The following is a 21,516-nucleotide window of genomic DNA, read 5'->3' as shown; positions in this document are numbered from 1 at the left end:
ATGCCTAGACCTAATGTTTTCTTTAAGCATGGCCACTATGCCTCAAGATCTGGATTAAAGGCATGTTTCAATCTGGATCAAAAGCATGTGTCATCCCACCTCAAGATCTGGATCACAGCTGTGTCCTCCACTTCTGGATTGTAGTTCATTCTAGATGTAGTCAAGTTGACCAAAGAGAATAGCCATGACAGTCCACCCCAAATGAAAAGAACCAGGTCAAAATAGTGCCTAAGATGATATAACTATCCCTCATACAACTGCAAATGCATTGTAAATTTAGAATGGTGGTAATGTTTCTTGGGGAACATCCATTTTACAAGATGCAAACTTAGCTGAGTGGGATCTTGCCCCATGGTCACCACTCACTTAATTCCATTGAATATTTTCAATCTGTTTATCTCCTTGAACACAGGATTTAACTCCATTCTCCTTCGAGTGTCCCTTTATCTTTAAACATACATTTTTATATTTGTCCTTCTTCAGCTTGCTACACTTGATCAAAGTGCTTGCTCTTCTTAAGAATGAACCACAAGACAGTCTGCTCTAGGCCATTTTGAGATTTCTTTTGCTAATGCAATTAATCTAAATCTCTTCACCTAGCCTCAGGCAGACTCTTCAGGCAAGGGCAAAAAGCAGCCACCATCTTCACCATGTTCTTCACAAGAAAAATCTCTAGGCAACATTGAAATTCTCCTCAGAAACCTCTTGAGCCAAACCTCCACGGTTCCAATTACCCTCAGGACCAGTGTCTTCGAGTATCTACTAGGATGGCTCATTAAGCCTCACTTAAAGTATCCACTGTCAGGACTATCATAGCAATTCCCAAGTCTCTGGAACTGATTTGTCTCACTGTGGGTTTCTATGGCTGTAAAAAGACATCATGACCACAGCAACTCTTAAAAAGGACATTTAATTGGGTCTGGCTTACAGTTTCGGAGGATCAGTCCATTGGGAAGCATGGCAGCATGCAGGCAGGCATGGTGCTGAAGGAGGAGCTGAGAATTCTACATCTTGTTCCGAAGGCAGCCAGGAGTCTGGATTCCACACTAGCCGGAGCTTGAGCACAGACCTCAAAGTCCACCCCCGTGGCGATATACTCTCTTCAACAAGGTCACACCTACTCCAACGAGGTCACACCTCCCAATAGTGCCCCTCCCTATGGGCCAACCATTTAAAACACATCAATCTAAGGGGGGGGGGAGGCACATATATTCAAACCACCACAGAGCTATGAAGAAACCAAACATTCCCAGTATAGCAAACTAGCATACTCCTCATACTAAACAGGTGGGGAAGAAAAAAACAGTAATAAAACCACCCAGGAAAAAACCAACCAGTAAATTCACAAAAAAATTAGCAAGCCTTTCTCAGCAAATAGTTTAAAATGTTACAAAACAAACAAACAAACAAACAAAATTCACAAAAAGATGCAGAGGAGCTGAGGATTAAAAAGTGAAAACCAGCTCTTTCCGCCATCTTGGAGCCTGTGGAGCCTGCTGGGAACAGGACTTCCAAAAGCAAGTATGTCTGGAAGGCTGTGGTGCAAGGCCACTTTTGCTGGCTACAAGCGAGGTCTCCGAAACCAAAGAGAGCACACGGCTCTTCTTAAAATTGAAGGTGTTTATGCCCGAGATGAAACTGAGTTCTACTTAGGCAAGAGATGTGCTTGTGTGTACAAAGCAAAAAACAATACAGTGACTCCTGGAGGCAAACCAAACAAAACCAGAGTGATCTGGGGGAAGGTAACTCGGGCCCATGGAAACAGTGGCATGGTGAGTGCCAAATTCCGAAGCAACCTTCCTGCAAAGGCCACTGGACACAGAATCCATGTGATGCTGTACCCACCCCGGATTTAAACTAATGCAGAGTAAATACATAAAAATAGATTTGTGCTCTTGTATTAAAAAAAAAAAAAAAAAAAGTGAAAACCAGTGGCCAAATGCAGTGACTCTGGGATAAGGCCCCTGGCTGCCAGACTGGATAAGCAGAGTGAGACCTTGGAATCTGCATGGTGGAAGGAGAGACCTGACGGATATAAGCTCTCCCTTTACCACATATGCCATGGTACACACCACCCCCCACAACAATTAGCAAAATACATCTTAAAAAAGTTTAAATTCAACTATCTGTTGTTTCCAAGAAAACACAACTGTGGATTCTGACCCTAGGAATCAAAGGATAAAAGTCAATGAAGGAAACTAAAATGTTGCTGTACCTATTCTTATCTAGTAAAGACCAGTTTTGTTTTGTTTTTAAATCAGGAGAAAAGGTCAGCATATCTGAATAAAGACAGACAGACACACACACACACTCAGACAGAATGCTGAGATTATACTTTCGTAACACAAATGTTAATGGGCTTGAAGAGTCCTGAAACCCATCAGTGGGTACAGTGCTTTGAATGAGAATGGCCCCACAGGTTTGAATGCTTAGTCACCAGGGAGTGGAACTGTTTGGGAAGGACTAAGGTGTGGTGGCCTTGTCGGAGGTGTGCTACTAGGAGTGACCTTTGAGGTTTATGTGCCTCTTCTCCTAACCCCTGCCTCCTGATTGATCGGGATGTAAAAATGTTCCAACACCATACCTGCCTACTTCCTACCATTATGATCAAAGCTAACCCTCTAAAACTATAAGCAAGACCCTGATTAAATGCTTTCTTTAAAAGTTGCCTTAAACATGTGTTCTCAGCAATACAAATGTAACTAAGACAGGGTGAGTTTAATGTCCTGTGCGCATCCTTAGACAAGTCATCTAAACAAAACAACAGAAACGCAAGGGTTAAGTACACACTGGTCAAATGGTCTAACGGTCTACAGAATAGACTTTCAACAGATTCAGAGTGCAGAGTTTTCTTAGCAGCCTTAGAACCACATTCTAAGTCACAAAACAGCAACTCTTAACAAATGCAAAAATTATTCCTCTTTCCTTAGCAGATCATAGTGGTATAAAGCAGAAATCAATAGCAAGTAAAAACCACAAAATGCTAGGGAAACTCAATATATTCCTTTTTAAAAAAAGACTGTGTATGTCTGCATGCATGTCTGTGTGTGGGCATATGCACATGAGATACCTCTCTAGAGGCCAGATCTCTTCTGCACATGAGTTACGGTGGGTGTGAGCCACATGGTGTGGACTCTGGGAACTGAATCCAGGCCTTCTGCAGGCTCTTACTAACCATATCTTCAGCCCTTCAACATGTACTCTTGATTGATCAGTGGGTCAGTGAAATAATCAAGGAAGCTGTTTAAAAATTCTTAGAATCAAATGAAAATGAAAGCAATCCGCTAAAACTTTTAGGGCACAGGTATCTCAATTATCGAAAAAAATATATAATTAAATGGTTATGTTAAGAAAAAATATCTTGAAAATAACCTAATGATGCAAGTCAGCCAAGGTCCTGGAAAACAAACAAGCCAAGCTCAAAGAAGCAGGTGGCCAGAAATGATAAAGATCAGGTCAGAGATTAACAGCCTGCAAAGAGAATACACAGTATCAAATAAAACGCTCATTTATTAAAAAGACAAACAAGACTGACAAGTCCCTAAACTAAACTAAGAGAAAAAAAAAGACCCCAAATATTAAGATACAGAAAACAGGCTATTACAACAAACTCCAACGAAATCCAGAGAAAGACTATAAAAGAATTTGAAAATAAACTGGAAAAATGCATCCACTCCTAGACATACTTAAGACATGGCAGCATAAGATGACACAAACTCAAACACATAACTCAGAACGAGCCTGAAGCTGCTGTCTCTCGCCTGTCCATAAAGAACAGCCCAAAACCCAATGACTTGCTGCCAGGATTTACACAACCCCTAAGGAAAAAGCTACCGCTGCTGTACTTGCTTCCTCTCTGTCTAGCCTACGAAATGGAAGAGGAACTGCTCTTAAACTCATGTTAGGAGTCTAAGGCCAGATAAGGACACAACAAAAGAGGAATAGACAGCAGTGTCCTTGATGAAGTCGTGAACATGTCAGTTTCCTTTCTGTGCTGTGATATGATGAAGACCATGACCAAAAGCAACTTGGAGAAGAAAAAGGTTATTGCATCTTCTAACTCCCAAGTCAAACCCTTACCACTGAGGGAAATCATGGCAGGAGATCAATTAGGCGGCAACAGAAACAGAGGGACACTGGGCTTCCTGGCTTGCTTCCCCTGGCTTTCTTGTACAGCACAGGCTCACCTGGTTAGAGATAGTACTACCCAGAGTAGGCTGGGTTCCCTAATATTAATTAGGAAGATGCCCACAGACAAGCCCACAGACCAATCTGATGGAGACGACTCCTCAACTCAAGTTCCCTTTTTACAGTGTGTCAAGCTGACAACCAAAAGAGGCATCACAGCATAAAAATTCAATAAAATCCATGCAAACCATTTGGTAGTCAAGAACATAGCACTAAGAACAAACACATACCCTGACCAATCTGATTCCATCACAGGCTTACATGGTGACTGGTGCAACACAGGAAAGTTAATGTTAAATACAACGTAAAGACTTAAAGGCAGATAGTACACAACTAGAGAAATGGCCTTTGACAAAGTTCAAAACTCCTGAAACAAGCCAGGCACAGAGGAACGTAACGAAGGATGTTTACACAACCCATTCCCAACATTATAAATATTGAAAAACTGAGAGAGTTTCCTTTTTGAACCAAGAGTGAGGCAAATGTGCCTGCCTATTCTAATCACTCTCATCCAATACAATGTTCAAAATCTTAGCTAGAGCAGTAAAAACAAGATCAAGAAATGGATGAGTGTGTTTGGCTCAGCAGAGTGCTTGTATAAGGCAAGCAACCACTGAACCTGCATGGTGCAAGGAATAACTCTAGCAAGCATCTTCTGACTCTGCACATATGTGCTGTGCCCTCCTGACAAAAATAAGAGACGGTTCCTAAAAAGTAAATAATGGAAGGAAGGGAGGGATAGAGAAAGGAAGGAGAGGGGAGGGTAAGAGTCCAAGCATCCTGACTTGCAAAGGACATGATTCTACACTGTGTAGTAAGATACTGGGTTTAATTCTGAACTATGTGGCTATACTAGTTCTACCTGTATTCCTACATGTTGATAGCTGTCGTGATTAGAAAAAAGGATTGTAATTAAATCCAAGAGGCTCTAAAAATTCCAAGTCTTCTAAATAGGAATCCTGTCATTTTTTTTCTCTCTAAACTTCTGAATTCTATTTGTTTTTTAAGCATATGGTTCAGTTTCAAAAATTATATTGAACCAGGGACTGTGCCACATGGTGAAGTCAGTCTCAGGAAGGCCAGAGGTTGAGATGGAGGATTTTCAGTTCAAAGCCAGCCCAGGGAAATCAGTGAGACCCTCTCCAAACAAATAAACAAACAAAAAGTACATACACATATTGAAACACACATATTGAAACTCAATGAGACATCTTCAGTAAAAGGGGATCAATGTCACCATGGACTTGGCATAGTCCCAGTCAAGAGCAATGAAATGTGATGTTTAGTTACCTTCGTCATTTGAGACATCGCAGTTTCCTTCTGGCCTTTTCAAGAGTCCTTCCATTATCTCATTCCTTAGGGTTCAGGGGACCCTTGGCTTAGATAAAGGAAGCCCAGTGTCTGATGATTTTACACATTAACTAGTGCCTAAATAAGATGTTTAATAACATAACTGAACTTCAGTAAGACGTTCCCGTAACAGGGGAGATATTTCTTCATATAAAATATTGACTCATGAAGTGTTTCTAGAAAACAAAAACAACTTGGTAAATATAAACAATCTAACTAAATAAAACAACCTCATGGACTAAAATAAAAATAAAATATAAAAAATAAATAAATTAAATAGAAATAAAAATAAATGTTTCACATTAGAGGCACTGTAATTCTTGAAGTCTTTTTATTTAGTGATTTCTGACAAGGAGATATACCATAGGAAAGTAATTTCACTGGCAGTGAGGTATGTATACACTCTACCAAAACACTCCTTCGTTGAACTGTTTTTAACTTTATTTACAAATGATGAAGAGTATCAATGCATATCCTTGGTTCCACTCTATCAGCAACTCCATGAACTGATGTGGAATGGTGCTTGCATACAAACTACTGTTTGTAAATGACGCTCATTTTGGATGAAAGGAACTAAGTTGTTTTTGGAAAGTGTTTAAAAGAATCATCACAGTTTATCATGACCAAGACACCTGCACCGCACTGTCCATTCCCCACAGCACGTTTATTTCAGTAATTCTGTTATGTCGGTTCTTAGCATGAGCATAGTGTTACACAATTTTCATACATTTAATCACATCCAAAACAAGTTCTAAAATGGAAATTGTAAACATTCTCATCATATGTAGAAATATTTTGTGTATTAATAGTTTTGCTAAATGATCAAATTTGGAAGATAATATAAATGAGAAAGCCTATTCTACATTGTGTAGTGAGCCTTGTTTATTAATTACATTTCTACAATGTTAAATAAAGAGACCACCCTGTCCTCTAAGCATGTCAAACTGTACGTAAAATGTTACAAAGAAACAAATCTGTTAACAAAAGTATGTCTTGCAATAAAGAACATTAGATTTTTAAAAATCTATTATGATACAAATGGAAAGGGTAAGCATCTTTGTTGACAAAGCAGGAGGTAGCATGGACGCACCACTTCATTGTCTGAGAAATGCAACTGGAGTAAAGAATATTTCCTTACCACAAATAATTTCCAGGACTATGTACAATATTTCTTTTAGAAATACTTGTTTAAACAAATCTCCCTCCAACTTTTTAGTATATATATTTTATATATATATATATATAAAAAACCGTTCCATTATGATTTTAAAAAAACACTTACACATCTAGATAGAATAGTACTCTGCCCTATTTGGGGGACCAGTCTCAAACTATGAAGTACATGATATTTAATGCCCTAAGTTGAGTAAATTTAGTTAGCAGTTCCTGGTATTATACAAAACACTAGATACATACCAACAAAATATAATATCTTATTTTTCTATGTAAGTGTGGGGAAAAACCAGAGCCTTGATTCTGGTAACACTGCAGAGAACATATCTTTCAGCAAGTCTGTCTGTAAGGATTTATGTGCAACACTTTACAAATGGCTCTCAGACGTATGACCTTTAGTTGAGTAAACTCAGCCACCAAAACCTAGTAAACCTTAAAACCACATTTCCAACCTATATAAAATATATGACCACTTACTGTCTGTCCGAAGTATTGTTTGCTCTGATGCCACTCTAGGTCCCCACTGTTCCTACTTTAGTATTTATAATGGATACTTTCATGTGGCTTTAAAATAAAAAGACAGAAATTTTAACTTTACATCCAATTAAATTTGCTATTGAAAAGGATTCCTGGTTCTATGATGCTGCTTCTGCCATTAGTAAAGAAAACGACGTTTCTGTGATAGAGGCAGGCTTTTTAAGTAGTGATGTGACTTCCACCATGCCAGCTCCAGTCCGTGGAAGATTAGCGTTTACAATGTGACGCTGTAAGTGCTTAATCCAGTCTTCCTGAACAGACAATGGTCCCCGAAAGACGAGGCCGCAAAACCTGTAAGAGAAGTAACAACAGTCCTCTTAATAAAATGGACTCTATTTAAAACTAACTTACATAAAGCCCACAATGTAAGAAATACATCTCACCACATACCACATGGAACCCACCTAAGTTTAAATCAATGGTTCTCAACCTGTGGGTCACAACCTCCTTGTAGTTCAAATGACCCTTTCACAGGAACCGCCAGAGACCGTCCTGCATGTCTAGTTATGAAGTAGCAGCCATAGTTTTATGGCTGGGCTCACTTCAACATAGGGAACTCTATTAAAGGGGCTCAGCATAAGGAAAGCTAAGAACCACTGGTTTAAATTAATTTGAAACAATCAAGTTACACCTTTATTAACAGATTGAGGAAATATCAATAGTTTTAATAGAGACTAGAATATTTAAGATTAATAAGCTTCTAAAAATATATGTGTATAATGGGTATTTTGCCTGCCCATATTGTCTGTGCACCAAATGCGCATGCCAGTGGTTCTTGTAGGCCAGAAAAGGGTGTAGGATCCCAAGGTTGGAGTTACAGATAGTTACAAGGCACCATGTGGGTGCTGGGAGTCAAGCATGGGTTCTCTGAAAGAACAGCCAGGGCTCTCAGCTACTGAGCCATCTCTTCTGCCCCTCTAAATACTTTTAGACCATCTAAATTCATTCACAAGAATTATTCCAAAGTGTATCTCTTGAAAGACCCTTCTCTGATTCAGAAGTACATGATGGGAGGTATGTTATGAAGGAAAAGAAATGTGTAAATGTGTTCTCAATAAGCAGGAACTTCAAAGACAGTGGAAATAAGCCAAGCCAAGTTAATAAAGCACGTATATAAAGCACAATCATTAATACAGCACTCTATCAATCCCAGTATAACGAAGCATGTGGCTAACGTACAAACCTAATGTTAGGAGCTGTTGAAGCAAGCATATGTATATGATACACTGAGAGTCTAGCCTGTCTCTGAGAAATCATTTATCACTTTACTGCTGAGCACGCCACAAAATAAAACATGCCAACTACTCTGCCTCAAAGGACACCTAAAGAAGGGACCACAGCATGTGGCAAGCGAGGCATATACCTGCATCGGAGAATGTAAACCTCGTCAGCACCATGAGGTAACGTTAGCATTTTCTTCTTGCTTCCAGATCTTGACCTTGATTTCTTCTGCTTACAATCTATGGCTAAAAAAGGAAAAGAAAAAAATTCCTTAAAGTTCCTCATATATTTAAAACATACCTACATAACAGAGAGGTTACAACAGCTCAATTACACCAGGAAAGTCTCTGCTCAGTTCCATTTTCGGGGCACGCACTAACTCTCAGTGGCTCTGAGAGCAGCTTCTCCTAGAGCGGGGTCTTAGCTGCACACATCTGTTCTGTGCCGCTCTCTCCAAATACAGCTCCACGACTCAGGTACAACTGAGAAAATGTGGCTAAACAACTGGGCGCTCGGTTGGTCAGTAATTACAATAGAGAATCTTTACTTCTGATCATACATAATTCTAAACATTTTATTTCTAGGATCACAACTTTTTATTGTTATTTAACTAAATATGCACTTGATTATTATTTCTATTAAGTAACCCTAGCAACCGGAGCAATGGAATAAACAATGTAATACAAAGCTCAATGACAAACCAATTTCCACTGAAATTCAAGAGCAAACATAGCTCAGTTTTGCTTTTTAAACAACCTCTTACATGTACAACATGCAAACAGGGGCTTTATTAGAAAGTAACTATAAATTTGCATTATTTAAGTTCATGGCTGGATCCAATGTTTGATGCCAACTATTCTTTACAGTTTTTCACACTATATTTCTCCAGTAGTTTGTTTTTAAAATTTTGTGATTTGAACAGAAAGCTGTTTTTTAAGGGTAGACCAAATATTTTAGTGTTGGTTTTGACATTTTCCCATTACTTTTCCCTTAATTATTTATTCCAATATATGAGTCAATGGAAGAAAATACTTTTATCGTTGAACTAGTGGCTAGAACAGTGTTCTATAGTCCTTGATCCTCTGGACAAAGGGATGACAGTGACTGAAGATGCTGCTTGTCAAGGAGCAGGAAGAAAAGTAAGAGTTCATCCCTAGGGTTTCAAGTGGAGAATCCAAATGGAACACAAGAATCATTCAAATGGCTTCTCTCGTCCACGAAATCCCCTGAAACAATTCCAAGTAAGAGAACAGAGATGAGCTGCTCAATGAACCTGTGATGTGGGCTGTTCCAAGTCCAGATTCCAAAAGAACAGGTGCTGCTATTACAGCACGAGAGACCACAGGTCCTCATAGCGGCAGACAAGTAGAAGGTAACAGAAATGCACATAGCAAACTAAAAACTGGAGGAGATGGAAGAGCTCAGTCATGGTGGCCAGCTTCTTGTCACCTGTTTATTTAAAAGTAAAATCTAAGACTCACGGGGTTTTTTTTCTATTTATCATTAAAACAAGAGACTAATAATAAGCAAAGTATGACTAACAGTCAAGTACTGAAGAATAGGTAATTCAAAGACAAATGACCCAGCTCTGGAAGATTCTAATGTTGTCGTTAGTTATGTCAGTCAAGAGCCTGGTACATAGCAGAGACTCAACAAACTCTTCAGGAGCAAAAAAATCAAGCAAAACCTAATAATTTAACCATTAGCATTTAGATGGTGTGTGACTAGAAATCTCTTCTACCGAAATGCAGTATGGGCAACACCCCGTCCTAACATGGCCACACCGTGTGCTTTAATACACTGTTTAAACTGTAAGCGGTGCATTGTCTTAGCTATGTATCACAGAGCAGTCTAACTTACACACACGAAGTTCCTCATCACACCTAACACGAATGATCAAACACCACACACTTCTTTTCCACAGCTGCTGCAGGGGGCAATTCAGAATTTGAATGACTTTTAAGTGATTCATACTCTGGGAAGAATTCAGAGAAATACTAGAGATCAGTTACCCCCTCCACCTCTGAGGTAAAACACACGTCTGCCTCTGATGTAGGACACAGCAAGGGTTGGTGTCAGATCGCAGGGACAATCTTTCTTTGGAGAGCTTACTGGTTGTTAAACTTGCCACATTACAAATAAATAAATAAATAAATAAATAAATAAATAAATAAATCCTTGTAGACTGAAAGTAAATTACTGGGGATACAAATAGAATGCATTGACAATCCTTACAAATAATCTTCACATAATGCCACTGTCAGCAAATGGGGAGAGGAATAGTAAGAAGAGGTCAATGATATGTCATATGCTACCAAACTCAGTGGCAGAAACATGCTCTGATGTCTGAAATATGCAACTGGACAGCCTGTACTTAGAAGATGAGAATATTTACATGAATGAGGAAGAACAATATTTTCTGAATTCTGATGCTGTATGACTCTAAAAGCTGTTTTAGGAATGATCACATCTAAAATTGTAAATAAAACCATCAAAATTCCACTGTTAGTATTTGAAGGTGTCATGACACCAGAAAATAGGGCAACTGTCATTATATAGCTGATAAACTCTGGTAACTAGGTTTCCAAGTCATGTTACAGACGTTCTTAGAAATTCACTTCTTTACTAAGATTAAACTATTTTAAATCTCAGACTCCTGTGAATGTCTGTGTCTAGTCTTTGTTATTTTTAAATCCCCTGGTTCCTGAGACACCGTTTTGTAGGTAAGATGAGTATGTTGAGCAAGGTTAATTACTAGCATCCAGCCCACCCCTGTAATGCTGTCCATACATTTAGAAAAGTGGGTAAAAAACCTACTGACATAAATATGTACGCAAGGAAGACATTCATACGGCACCTGCTGCATCAGAGACAACTGTCACAAGATATTCCCTTGAATGCAAAGAATAGTGTACAAACATGTCTGTAACAGAAGCATTCCAGATCAACCGACTTTCACCATTTTAAGTCTAACTGTGCATGTTCCTGTTTGATGAGGGTGGGTTCAGAAGCCCATGTTTCCTGGCTCTGTAACTATGCTGCTGCTGCCGTGGGACAGAAGCAGGCCCGGGAGTCAGGCCTCATATGCCACTCAGAGTGCAGAGCATGTGCAGTGAACCAGGTATCCAAAGGACTTAGCCAAAAAATCTCGAAGGTTATCTGATGTTACAGAAGACATCACCTGCTACTGCAAAATTACTGGCAAACAGTGAATTGAGCTGCAAAGTCATATACAAAGGCTTGACAATCTTTTAGTAAAGCAGCTGTGTTTTACTAAATATGGAAGAACCTCAAAAAGACTCCACAGTGTTGTGCTAAGCACTAACCAGGTGACAAGCATGGTATTAGATGACAACACACCCAGCATCAAGTCTGTTCTGAACAATTACTTCATTTTATACACAAGAAACACAGGTTACTTTCAGCACTGATGGCATCATGTGAGATCTTCTGCACTTTCCTTTGTTCTGCTCGCTGTGTACCAATAACTGCTTTGGAGAGTGTTTCTTTTTTTCTTCTTTGTACAAATGACTTCAGAGGACGAGGACTTCCTCAGTGTTACCTAAAACCTCTGTGATCAGGAAGTACACCATGACTAAATTAAAATCCACCACTAACCTTTTTAATTACTCTCATTCATTCCCTACCCAATTACTTAAGAGCTCCATTTCATCTTCTTCAACTGACTACTAGTATATTCTGTGTATCTTAGTGTGCTGTCTGCTGCTGTAACAAGGTACCATAGACAGTGAATGGAGGCCACCAACATTCAGCAACAACATGGCAGTAAGATGGGTATACATACAGGAAACCAAGGACACTGGACAAACTCACGAATCTCATCACTCCTATTTCCACAGTAATAGCATTAATCCCTTCATGAGGACAGAGGCCTGTAGCTCTAATGGTCTCTGAAGACTCTTAAAAAACAAAACAAAATAATAATAAACAATACCACTCACTGAAATAAGTCAGTCAATGACTGCACATCAGTTAAACTTATACCTTGGCAATAAAACAGTTTTAGAGGGAACATTTAAAACCAGACGTAGACATCTATCTTTCTAAAAACTTTGATCTTCCTCAACACACTAGACACCTCCACTCTATCCTGAGAGCTTCAGAACCAGCTCTAGTTTTAGAAGAGGGTGAGACTGGAGCCATGACTCACCTACAGGCATCTCTCCAGAAGCAGTTCTGGGGCCTCAGACAAGCACTCTACTTCCCCACACAGCACAGAGATACTACACACACACACACACACACACACACACACACACACACACACACGCGCGTGCGCACACGCACACACAGATAGGAAGAACATTCTGCCTTTCTCTACGTGCCCCTGGACACACTTAAGAGTCTGGTCCTCAGGCATCTGGACAGTGTGACACCTGCAGCTCTGCTCTACTCTTAGATGGAAGCCTGCAGCCTGTGGTTGTCCCAGGCTCGTGCTCCCACAGACCCGAGGTCTCAGAAGACTCTCAAGCCAACAACTCTACACTTTGTTAGGGTAGGTAGGTTCTCTGCAGCAGTTTGGTCCCTGGCCCTCCTTGCTACTGGGTGCTACCCTCTTGGGGACACATTGCTTATCCCTGTGGAACTGCAGTTCTTAGGTTCTGGGGGCTTGCAGGCTTAATGCCACTTGTAAGCAGCAAATCTTCCCATGTGTACCTTTTGACCACATAGGACACTAAAGTGTGAGCCCATGGGCCACCCACAGACTTTACAACACTGTAAAAGAACAGTGTCAAGATTCTTCCTATCTAAACTCCTTCCAGCAAAGGGTCTCTTGACACATTCAGTATTTTCTCCCAAACACGTCCCTACTCTGCACATGCCATCCTGCCTCACTTTAGTGACAACGAGCTACAGTTTTAGGCAGTGGCTGTCCTCTCACAGCTCACGGCCACTAAGGTGCACACTCAGCTGCCTAACACTGCTGTCAGGAGCGGTTAGCACCGTACAGCCTAGCCCTCCATTCTGGGTTCCACAAAGTCCCAACAGCACACAGACTTGTGGCCAATTCTTCACAGCAGTATAACAAAGATGACCTCTACACGTAGCTTCTAATACCTTGTTTCTCGTTTTTGTCTGAGTCTTCATCAGAATGGACTTTCCTGTCCATATTTCTACCAATGTTCCAATCACAACCACTTATGAACTCTGCCTTTCTTCTCACCGCTCATCAGAACCTCTCAGTGTTCCACACATAGCAACACAAGCTTTTTTGTGAGCATGGTTGCCTAAATCTTCCAGCCTCAGCGGGTCATGTAGCTCTAAAGATGTTTTTACATTTCCAGTTATTTGTAACAACAGCCTTGCTTCTTGGCAACAATTTAAATCTTCAAATAAACACACTCTAATTCTGGAGGGTAGGAAGTCCTCCATTAGCACCTGGTGAGGGCCTTTGTGTTAAAGTGCATCACGATACAAGTGGACACATGAGGGCAGAGAAGACTGAACAAAGTCATCTTTCTATGACAGACTCTGTCAAACTCCTCCACTAACAAAGGCCTGTGTGGGGGTGCAGCCTTGAGAGCCTAACCCTCTTACGGCTTCTACCTCTCAACACCTACAACAAATTCTACGGGAGATCTTCAAGCCCTACGGTGCTGGGTTACAGTCAAGCATAATGGCCGCTTTAGACACAGCCCAAATAGAATCATCTTATAACCCAGCTAGGATGAAGACATTCTTTTTTTCTATGCAGTTAGCATGTTCAAGTTGGGAAAGCAAAAGCAACTAGGAGTTTCTTTGGAAAAGACAGCATGAATTAAGTTATCAAAAGGAAATAAACACTGTTTTAGCACCATTGAAAAGCTTGAGGTGAAGGCTGTGAGGTGGGAAAAAGATACATGTCCCAAAGTATCCTTAAGTGTGAGTCTGATGAACTCAGTTCTAGCTCCTGCCAAGGTTCAAGACTCAAGTAAGTAAAAAACTGTTCAAATAAGCATTTGATTTTTCTTCATTTCAACTTCAACCAACCCACACACCCACCCACCTCTAGGTTTGGGGAGGGTAGTTATTTTTAAAGAAACATGTTAGCTGGCATAAGACAAGCATTAAGGGAAGGAGGGTTTTTATTTTAAAAGCAACCCGTTTTTTCACTTAAGCTTTCTGTCTGCAGAGTCCACAAGACTAGCTTTATAGATGTGCAGTTGCACAGGGCTCCACATATATATTTAATGCTCTGCTGCAATCTTGAAACATTTCATAACTTTTAAAGGCTGCTACGTAATCATTTTGCATGGGACCGTACAAATGTATCCAGTGCCATGTCTTCAGTACCTAGTGCCATCATGAGGAAATGAGGTGTGTCATGGAATGCCCATGCAAAAGGAAGCTGCTAAGAACAATGACGCCCGCACTCCCTCCCTTCCACCATCGAGGATTCGCTGCATATTCTTCCACCACATTTCTCTCCCATCCAAGAACTAAACATAAAGACAGATAGTACAGTATCATCTTCTGTTTGTTTGTTTTGTCTTTCCAGAAAGGGTTTCTCTGTGTAGCCCTGGCTGTGCTAGAATTCACAGAGATCCTTGCTTCTGCCTCCTGAGTGCTGGCACTGAAGGGAAGGGTGGGCCAGTACCACTTCCCCTTGATACTTTCACTTTGAGATTGGGGAGATTTTTCCTTAGCATCCTAAATTGCACACAATTTTTAATACTTTATCGTCAATGACTATAAAATAGTAACTGACTCCAAATCAAAATAAACAACCAGGGGCAAATATACCTAAAAATATTTTAATATTTCACCTGGAAAGGATGATATGTAACTGACTTGGAAAGTAGCACTTAGTTACACTTAAAGGCAGTGTGGTGGTGGTGGGGGGCACAATTTATAGATGTACCCACTGTTTCAAAGTACAAATATATCCAGATATATGAAAGATAACTAGACATAAATGATAAAAATATAACAACCAACATATTATTTCTTTGTGTTAATAAGGAAACAAGTTAATTTTCTTTCTAAGGTGAGTTGGGGTTATATGCTGTTTTACTCAACAGTATTGGCAAAGCAAGTATTTGCCAAGCAGAGTGACTACTGTTCTTAGACTAAGGCACATATAAAATATAGAACAAAACAATAATAATGAATCTATTTGAGTCACCTTTTAAAAAAGAAATAAACATTTTAATCAAATTCCTGCCTTTTAAAATAAGCTTTTGTATTTCTAAGACATCATTTTAGGAACAATTAAACAAGTGTTCAGTAAGAAAGTCAAACTCACCTCACATACAGTCACATTCAAGTTCAATAAGACAGATAAATCTTAATGCTGCACACTGTTGGTTACAATGAATTTGATTTGGCTTTTAATCATTTTTAAGACTTTACATATTCCAACAAAGTTCAAAAGTGAAAGCAGATATGGTATTTTCTTTTGAAAGAATTTTCCAGCTAAGGCCATGTGCACGTTTGTGTGTGTGCATGAGTATTAAATATAACACTGAATAGCAAGAGTTAACATTATTCTTCAACCCCCTACATAAACCAAAAAATAAAATAAAATAATAAATAAAGTCAATCCTACTCTTGCACTTCTAAGTGAAGAGTGAAGTCTTCAACAAGCCGGCCTGACCTCACAAGAGGCAGTCCAAGTCCATGTGTATGATACCTGTCTTAGGGTTTCTGTTGGCTGTGATAAAACACCATGACCAAAAGAACTAGGGGAGGAAAAATTTATTTAATCTTCCAACTCTTAGGTCATCACTGAGGGAATTTGGGACAGGAACTCAAGGCAGGAATCTGGAACGAGGAACTGAAGCAGAAGTCAGAGAGGAATGCTGCCTACTGGCCGGCTCCTCACCGTTGGTTTACCTTGCTTTCTCGTACCATCAAGAACTGTGGGCCCAGACCTTTTATATCAGTCATTAATCACAGATGGCCACAGAGGACAATCTAGTGAGGGCATTTTCTCAACTGAGGTTCCATCTTCTCAAACTGTAGCTGTAGCTGTAGCTTGCTTCAAGCTGACAAAAAATACTAACCAGGATAATACCCATAAAGTCAACGGTAGCGAAACACTTTCCTTTAGCTCTAGTTAACAATGTATTTTGTAAGTGTACCTTAATCCAGATCATAAACAGCATTCAAGAATGTTAGATGAGAAATCACAGCACATTAAAAAAAATTATAATATATAAGAAGTAAATACTAGAAAAATATGTTATAAAACTAGAAGGGACACTAGACAAACTGACAGGACTGGAGGCAGGCAGGTATGGGTAGAACACAATCACATAGGATTAAACGCTGCTGGACACAAGCAAACGGAGGTCTCATGACACTGAATCCCATCTGTGGTGTTCCCGTCGTCACCTAGGGGAGGCAGCTGTTGACAGACGCACAGCCCAGCCTCAAGCCGACTCCTGCAGTACTCTCCCAACAAATTGGCCACACTTTGTTCATGTGACTGTTACCACACTAGCCATCTACCGGCTGGCCCTACTTCTCATTCCCTACTGTCATTACTCTTAATGACTCATGTATTAAAATTACTCTTAATTTAAGTCTTAAGATGAATTTCTCCTTCTCCTAACAAAATCTTTTATTCAAAAAAATAGTTTCCAAAGCATCACATAAGTCCTTTTAAGAAGGATTTAGAAGGGATTTTGAGCTTGGCGTGGTGGCACATGCTTTTAATACTAGGACACAGGAGGCAGAGGCACACAGATCTCAAGTTACAGCTGCCTGTTCTACAGAATGTGCTCTAGGAGTAGAAGAACTGCATAGTAGAGACTAAAGACACAAAAGGATTTGCTGCAATATGAAGTAAGTTCCAGCATTTGATTATCTCTATGTCTTCTACTTGACTAACTTCACCATGTAACTTATTAATTCCTTACCTCCTCACTCCCAGTATTCTTAATAATAAACATTTCGTTTTTCCACAATACTCCCTTCTTTTGCAAGTATGGTTGTATGGTTCCTTTCCTCTCTAGACCCTAACTTTCTGTTCCAACCAGCTAACCTTGAGGTTCAAATCAAATGACATACGCTGGGATAGGGTGTAGCTTCTTCTTGATACATGTTTTTAGCATACAAAAAAAAAAAAAAAAACAAAATCAACCCAACCCAACAAAACGCACAAACAACAGCAACAACAACAAACCAAAACCCCACTGGGTTAAAATTCCAGCATCTAGAGAGCCAATGACAACAAACCCATCCAGGGTGTATGCACGCCTCGCCTGCCTGTCAGAGCCTCACTAGCCCTGCTCTAAGCCCACCGTGCATCCTTCCTCCCTCTCCCTCCAGATCCACATAGTAGGGCGTTCACACAGGTCATCCATGGCACGTGCCCATCCATCTTATCATCACAGCCGTGTTTACATGTGTTTCTGCTGCGTGGAAAAGTCAACCTCAGCACAATGCTGGGGCCCCCAAATGAGCTGTAGGAACACCTGCTGATCGGTGAGGAATCTGCCAAGCACCTCTGGGTGCCCTTCCTGGCATAATAAAACAATTACCGCACCTCCTTGTAGGTCATTCTAAAGGGGATAAGATTACATTTACCCATCCATTTTACAAGGCAAAAATAACATCAATCTATCCTTGGCACTAAAGAACTAATTTTAGAAAATATACTTTAACCAGAACAACTCTTTATGTTGCCCAAGTCTGAATAAATGACACATTACTGCCACATAAACACAGATTATGTTCTTATTCCTTACACTGAGTGACTTGTACGGAGACAAGTTACAGCTGAGATATGGACACTGTCTCACGGACAGCTTTTAAAAACAAGTTGGACTACACCATGTGATTGGTTTTTATATGTATGTGAGTACATGTGCATGTTCATTTGCCTGCAGGTATTTAACAAACACGGTCAAAGGGAAGCAGGGATAAACAAGTGCCCTTCACTCCTGGGTCTGCTCAGAGGTAGCCTGGCCTAAACAAGCACCAGAATTGCTGAGCTGTTATTATACGGCTAAGCTGTGCGCTAACCTTAAACAGCTCTAATTTTGAGGGTTACTGTTACTGATATCCCTTGCTTAAACTCTGACAGCAAATATTTCTTATTCATTTCAAAGCCAACCCAGTCAAGAATTATCAAGGCTTTGAGTTTCAATGCCGATCAACATTTTCTGTTTCTACCCCAGAGGACACACAGCCGTCAGCACTCTAGGAACAGTGGACATCTGTGAATGTGCAGATCAGTGATGCATAATGAGGCACTTCAACAGTGTCCTGGCAGAAAGCTCGCTCGCTCGCTCAGTCACCCACAGCATTTCTAGAGCACAGGAGTGACTATCCTAACGGTCTACGAGCCCACTCAGCACCTGGCTGAGGTCATTAGCACTTGAAGGAGTATTATATCATTAAAGCTGAAAACAGAAAAAAATAAAATAAACAAAAGGAACCATTAGTAAGATCTAACCTTTAAAAGTGGATGATTTGAAAAGTAAAGTATCTTTTAAAAAGCAGACATAACGCACTAGTGGCACTGACTAACGACTAATACTAATTTCTAAGCCCCTTTTCTTGCTTCTTTAATTACGGTGGGCGGGGCGCTTTGGGTAACGAGTATGTACTACTTCTGAAGTGTTATAGAAAATGTGCTCTGGAGATGGGCAAATACACTCCTTCCCCAACGTACTTTTAGAATAAAAACTATTTACTCCATTAATTTTAAATAAGTAACTAGAAATTTCCACTTTACATTAGTTTCCAACTTTAAAAAAAACTAGGTGGTAGGTAAAAACATGAACAGATTGAAAGAAATAATGCCGCTGCCACACGTGTTAGGGTTCTAAGATATTACTTCTAACCCGTACCAGTCCCTAAACAGAAAGAAACTACGGCACAGCACTCAATGCTGAGTAGACCAACTTCCTGGGTCATACTACTGCTACTTTTCTAATGAGAAAGAATAAATCAAAAGCACTAGAGTGCATCAGATAGATAGATGAACAGGGATAGGTTGCAGGTATAAATGTGAATTTATACATGCAAGTCGACATGTTACAGTAGAGAAACAACACATTACAAGTATCTGAATCATCACCAAATTGTATTTTAGGAAGCAAACTTTTCAGTCTAAAGCTAGCTGGAAAGACCTAAGTTAGAGGAATATTTCTATCTCTGGAATACCACTGGATTGCACAGAAGATGCCAGGAGCTGACAGCTTCCAAAAGCTCATTCTATCAAAGGTACCATAGAACTATCAGTCTTAAGAATGTCTAAGCTTGAGTGTTGTGTGCATTTGCCTGTCCATGTACATGTACAGGAGCCAGAAGCTGAGGTTGGATGTTTCTCTTAGTTGTGTCTTTACCCTATTTACCTGTTTACTCTGAGATGTTCTCTCACTGAGTCTAAAGCCTGCAGTTTCAACTGCACATGGTGGTCAGCATCTCTCTGCTTCCCACACTGAGGTAGCAGGTGAGTGCTGCCACACTTACATGAACACCAGGATCCAATCTCTGATCCTTGCATATGCAGAAAGCACTTTAGGCACTCAGTCACCTTCCTAGACTCTACTGAAGCTTTTTCTTCAAGACTGGACCACACAAGTAAAATTATTCATGAATGAAAGCTGAACTAGGAAGAAATACACTCGAGTCTTAGAGGCTTCATTCCTACCATTTTTCTTTTTCATTGTCCCAACTGTGTGATGTGCTTGTGCTTGTATGGGGTATGGTTTATAAACGAATGATCTACCTACCTACCTACCTACCTACCTACCTACCTACCTTTTTAAAAAGTTAAGCCTGTTTCTCATGAACCAATGAATCCTTTATAATAATCTAGAACCCTCTAGGGCCCTTGTGATACAGACACTGGGAAATAAATAGGCATGTGGAGTTTATAGATACTAATAGGATTCTCTGTCTGGGAAACAAAAACATTAATAAAACTGAATAAAAATATCTTAAGTAGGCAAGAGAAAGCAGGAAGTTAACTTTAAACTGAGACACATTATTTCAGTGTCTAAAGAAGGGAAGTGGTGATGGACAGCAGCACCCTAGAGTCTTCACAGTGGTGCTCCTCTCCCTTCTTTATGCCTACAACTAACACATGCTTGATGTTCTAACACTTCTGACATGGTGGTTAGTATTTAATTGCAGTGTCTTCCTTTTCCTTGATGGTCTAGACTTTACCCAGTTCATTTTATGTTCTTTTTCTTTATATTAATGAAGGGTTTTTGATTTTTGTTGTTGTTTTCATGAGAGGTAATATCAATTACCAGTACCTTTAAACTACTACTGTGTTTTGAAAAGTTTTAAGATGAGACAAAAGTATTTTTTAATGGAGCAACAATCAAGTAGAGGAGCACTCACCCATTAAACATGAGAACAGAGTATGTTCCTCAGTACTCCGCGAGACCCTCTCAGAGACCCTCCAAAGTCTAAAGCAGGCCTGGTCAATTTCCTTGGTCCTTGCTGTCTCTAATTAGACTCACCAGAATATTCCCCACTTTAAACCCACTTTCATTTTAAAATTATGGAAATCCAAGAATACAGAATAGTAACTAGGGGAAAAAGCCAAGGTCAGACAGTCTTGGTTTGAACTCTAGCATTGCTATGCAGTAACTCTCTAAGTACAGAAAATGAGCAAACTCTGGGGCACAACTTCCTTACACAATGAGAAGAGAAGACCAGACCTACGTCTCTCACAGCATTGTCCCTCAGCATCGTGTTATGGGGAACAGAGCACGGTGCTCACGGTTCTCACCTGCCATGCCAGCAGCTCCTTTTGTTGCTTCTTGTCTTTCATGTCTACAACTGCATGCCTAATCAAACACAGGTAAAAGAAACCTAAAACCTTGCTCAGACATCTATACCACTAAACTGAAACTGTTTTTCTTCTTTGTATATAAACGGTGTCCCTGTCATCTGTATCTCAATCCAAGAGACAAAGTGAAGAAGCAGAAGAGCGAGCCCAGTATGAACATAGTGTTTCTTTAGCAGCAAGGACACAGATGTGAGTTGTAGGCACGAGGAAGAACATAAAGGCCAGGCAAAGAGCCACTCAAGGAAGCACATGGTCATGACTTCAAAGGAGCAAGAGAAATAAAAATG

The 21,516-nt window shown here is 40.0% G+C and overlaps 1 protein-coding gene and 1 pseudogene across 8 annotated transcripts in view; one reads left to right on the top strand and one right to left on the bottom strand.

Annotated features, from left to right (window-relative positions):
• Positions 1 to 1,514: 1,514 nt before the first annotated feature.
• Positions 1,515 to 1,856, top strand: LOC114633800 (annotated as a pseudogene).
• Positions 1,857 to 5,847: 3,991 nt separating this feature from the next.
• Positions 5,848 to 21,516, bottom strand: part of Znf644 (zinc finger protein 644) — a 76,657-nt gene continuing 60,988 nt past the window's right edge. For all 8 annotated transcript variants that reach the window (XM_028782351.1, XM_028782353.1, XM_028782347.1 and 5 more), the window contains 2 exons: positions 8,612 to 8,714; positions 5,848 to 7,539 (listed from right to left, as the gene is read on the bottom strand). In XM_028782351.1, coding sequence (XP_028638184.1) covers positions 7,347 to 7,539; positions 8,612 to 8,714 — 296 coding nt within the window. In that variant the 3' untranslated portion in view covers positions 5,848 to 7,346. The remainder of the gene's footprint in view (positions 7,540 to 8,611; positions 8,715 to 21,516) is intronic.

This window comes from Grammomys surdaster, unplaced genomic scaffold (genome assembly GCF_004785775.1).
Source record: "Grammomys surdaster isolate TR1022 unplaced genomic scaffold, NIH_TR_1.0 751, whole genome shotgun sequence".
In the NCBI taxonomy this organism is placed as follows: domain Eukaryota; kingdom Metazoa; phylum Chordata; class Mammalia; order Rodentia; family Muridae; genus Grammomys; species Grammomys surdaster.
Note: the sequence above shows the minus strand (reverse complement) of the source record. Positions and strands in the feature narration are given on the sequence as shown.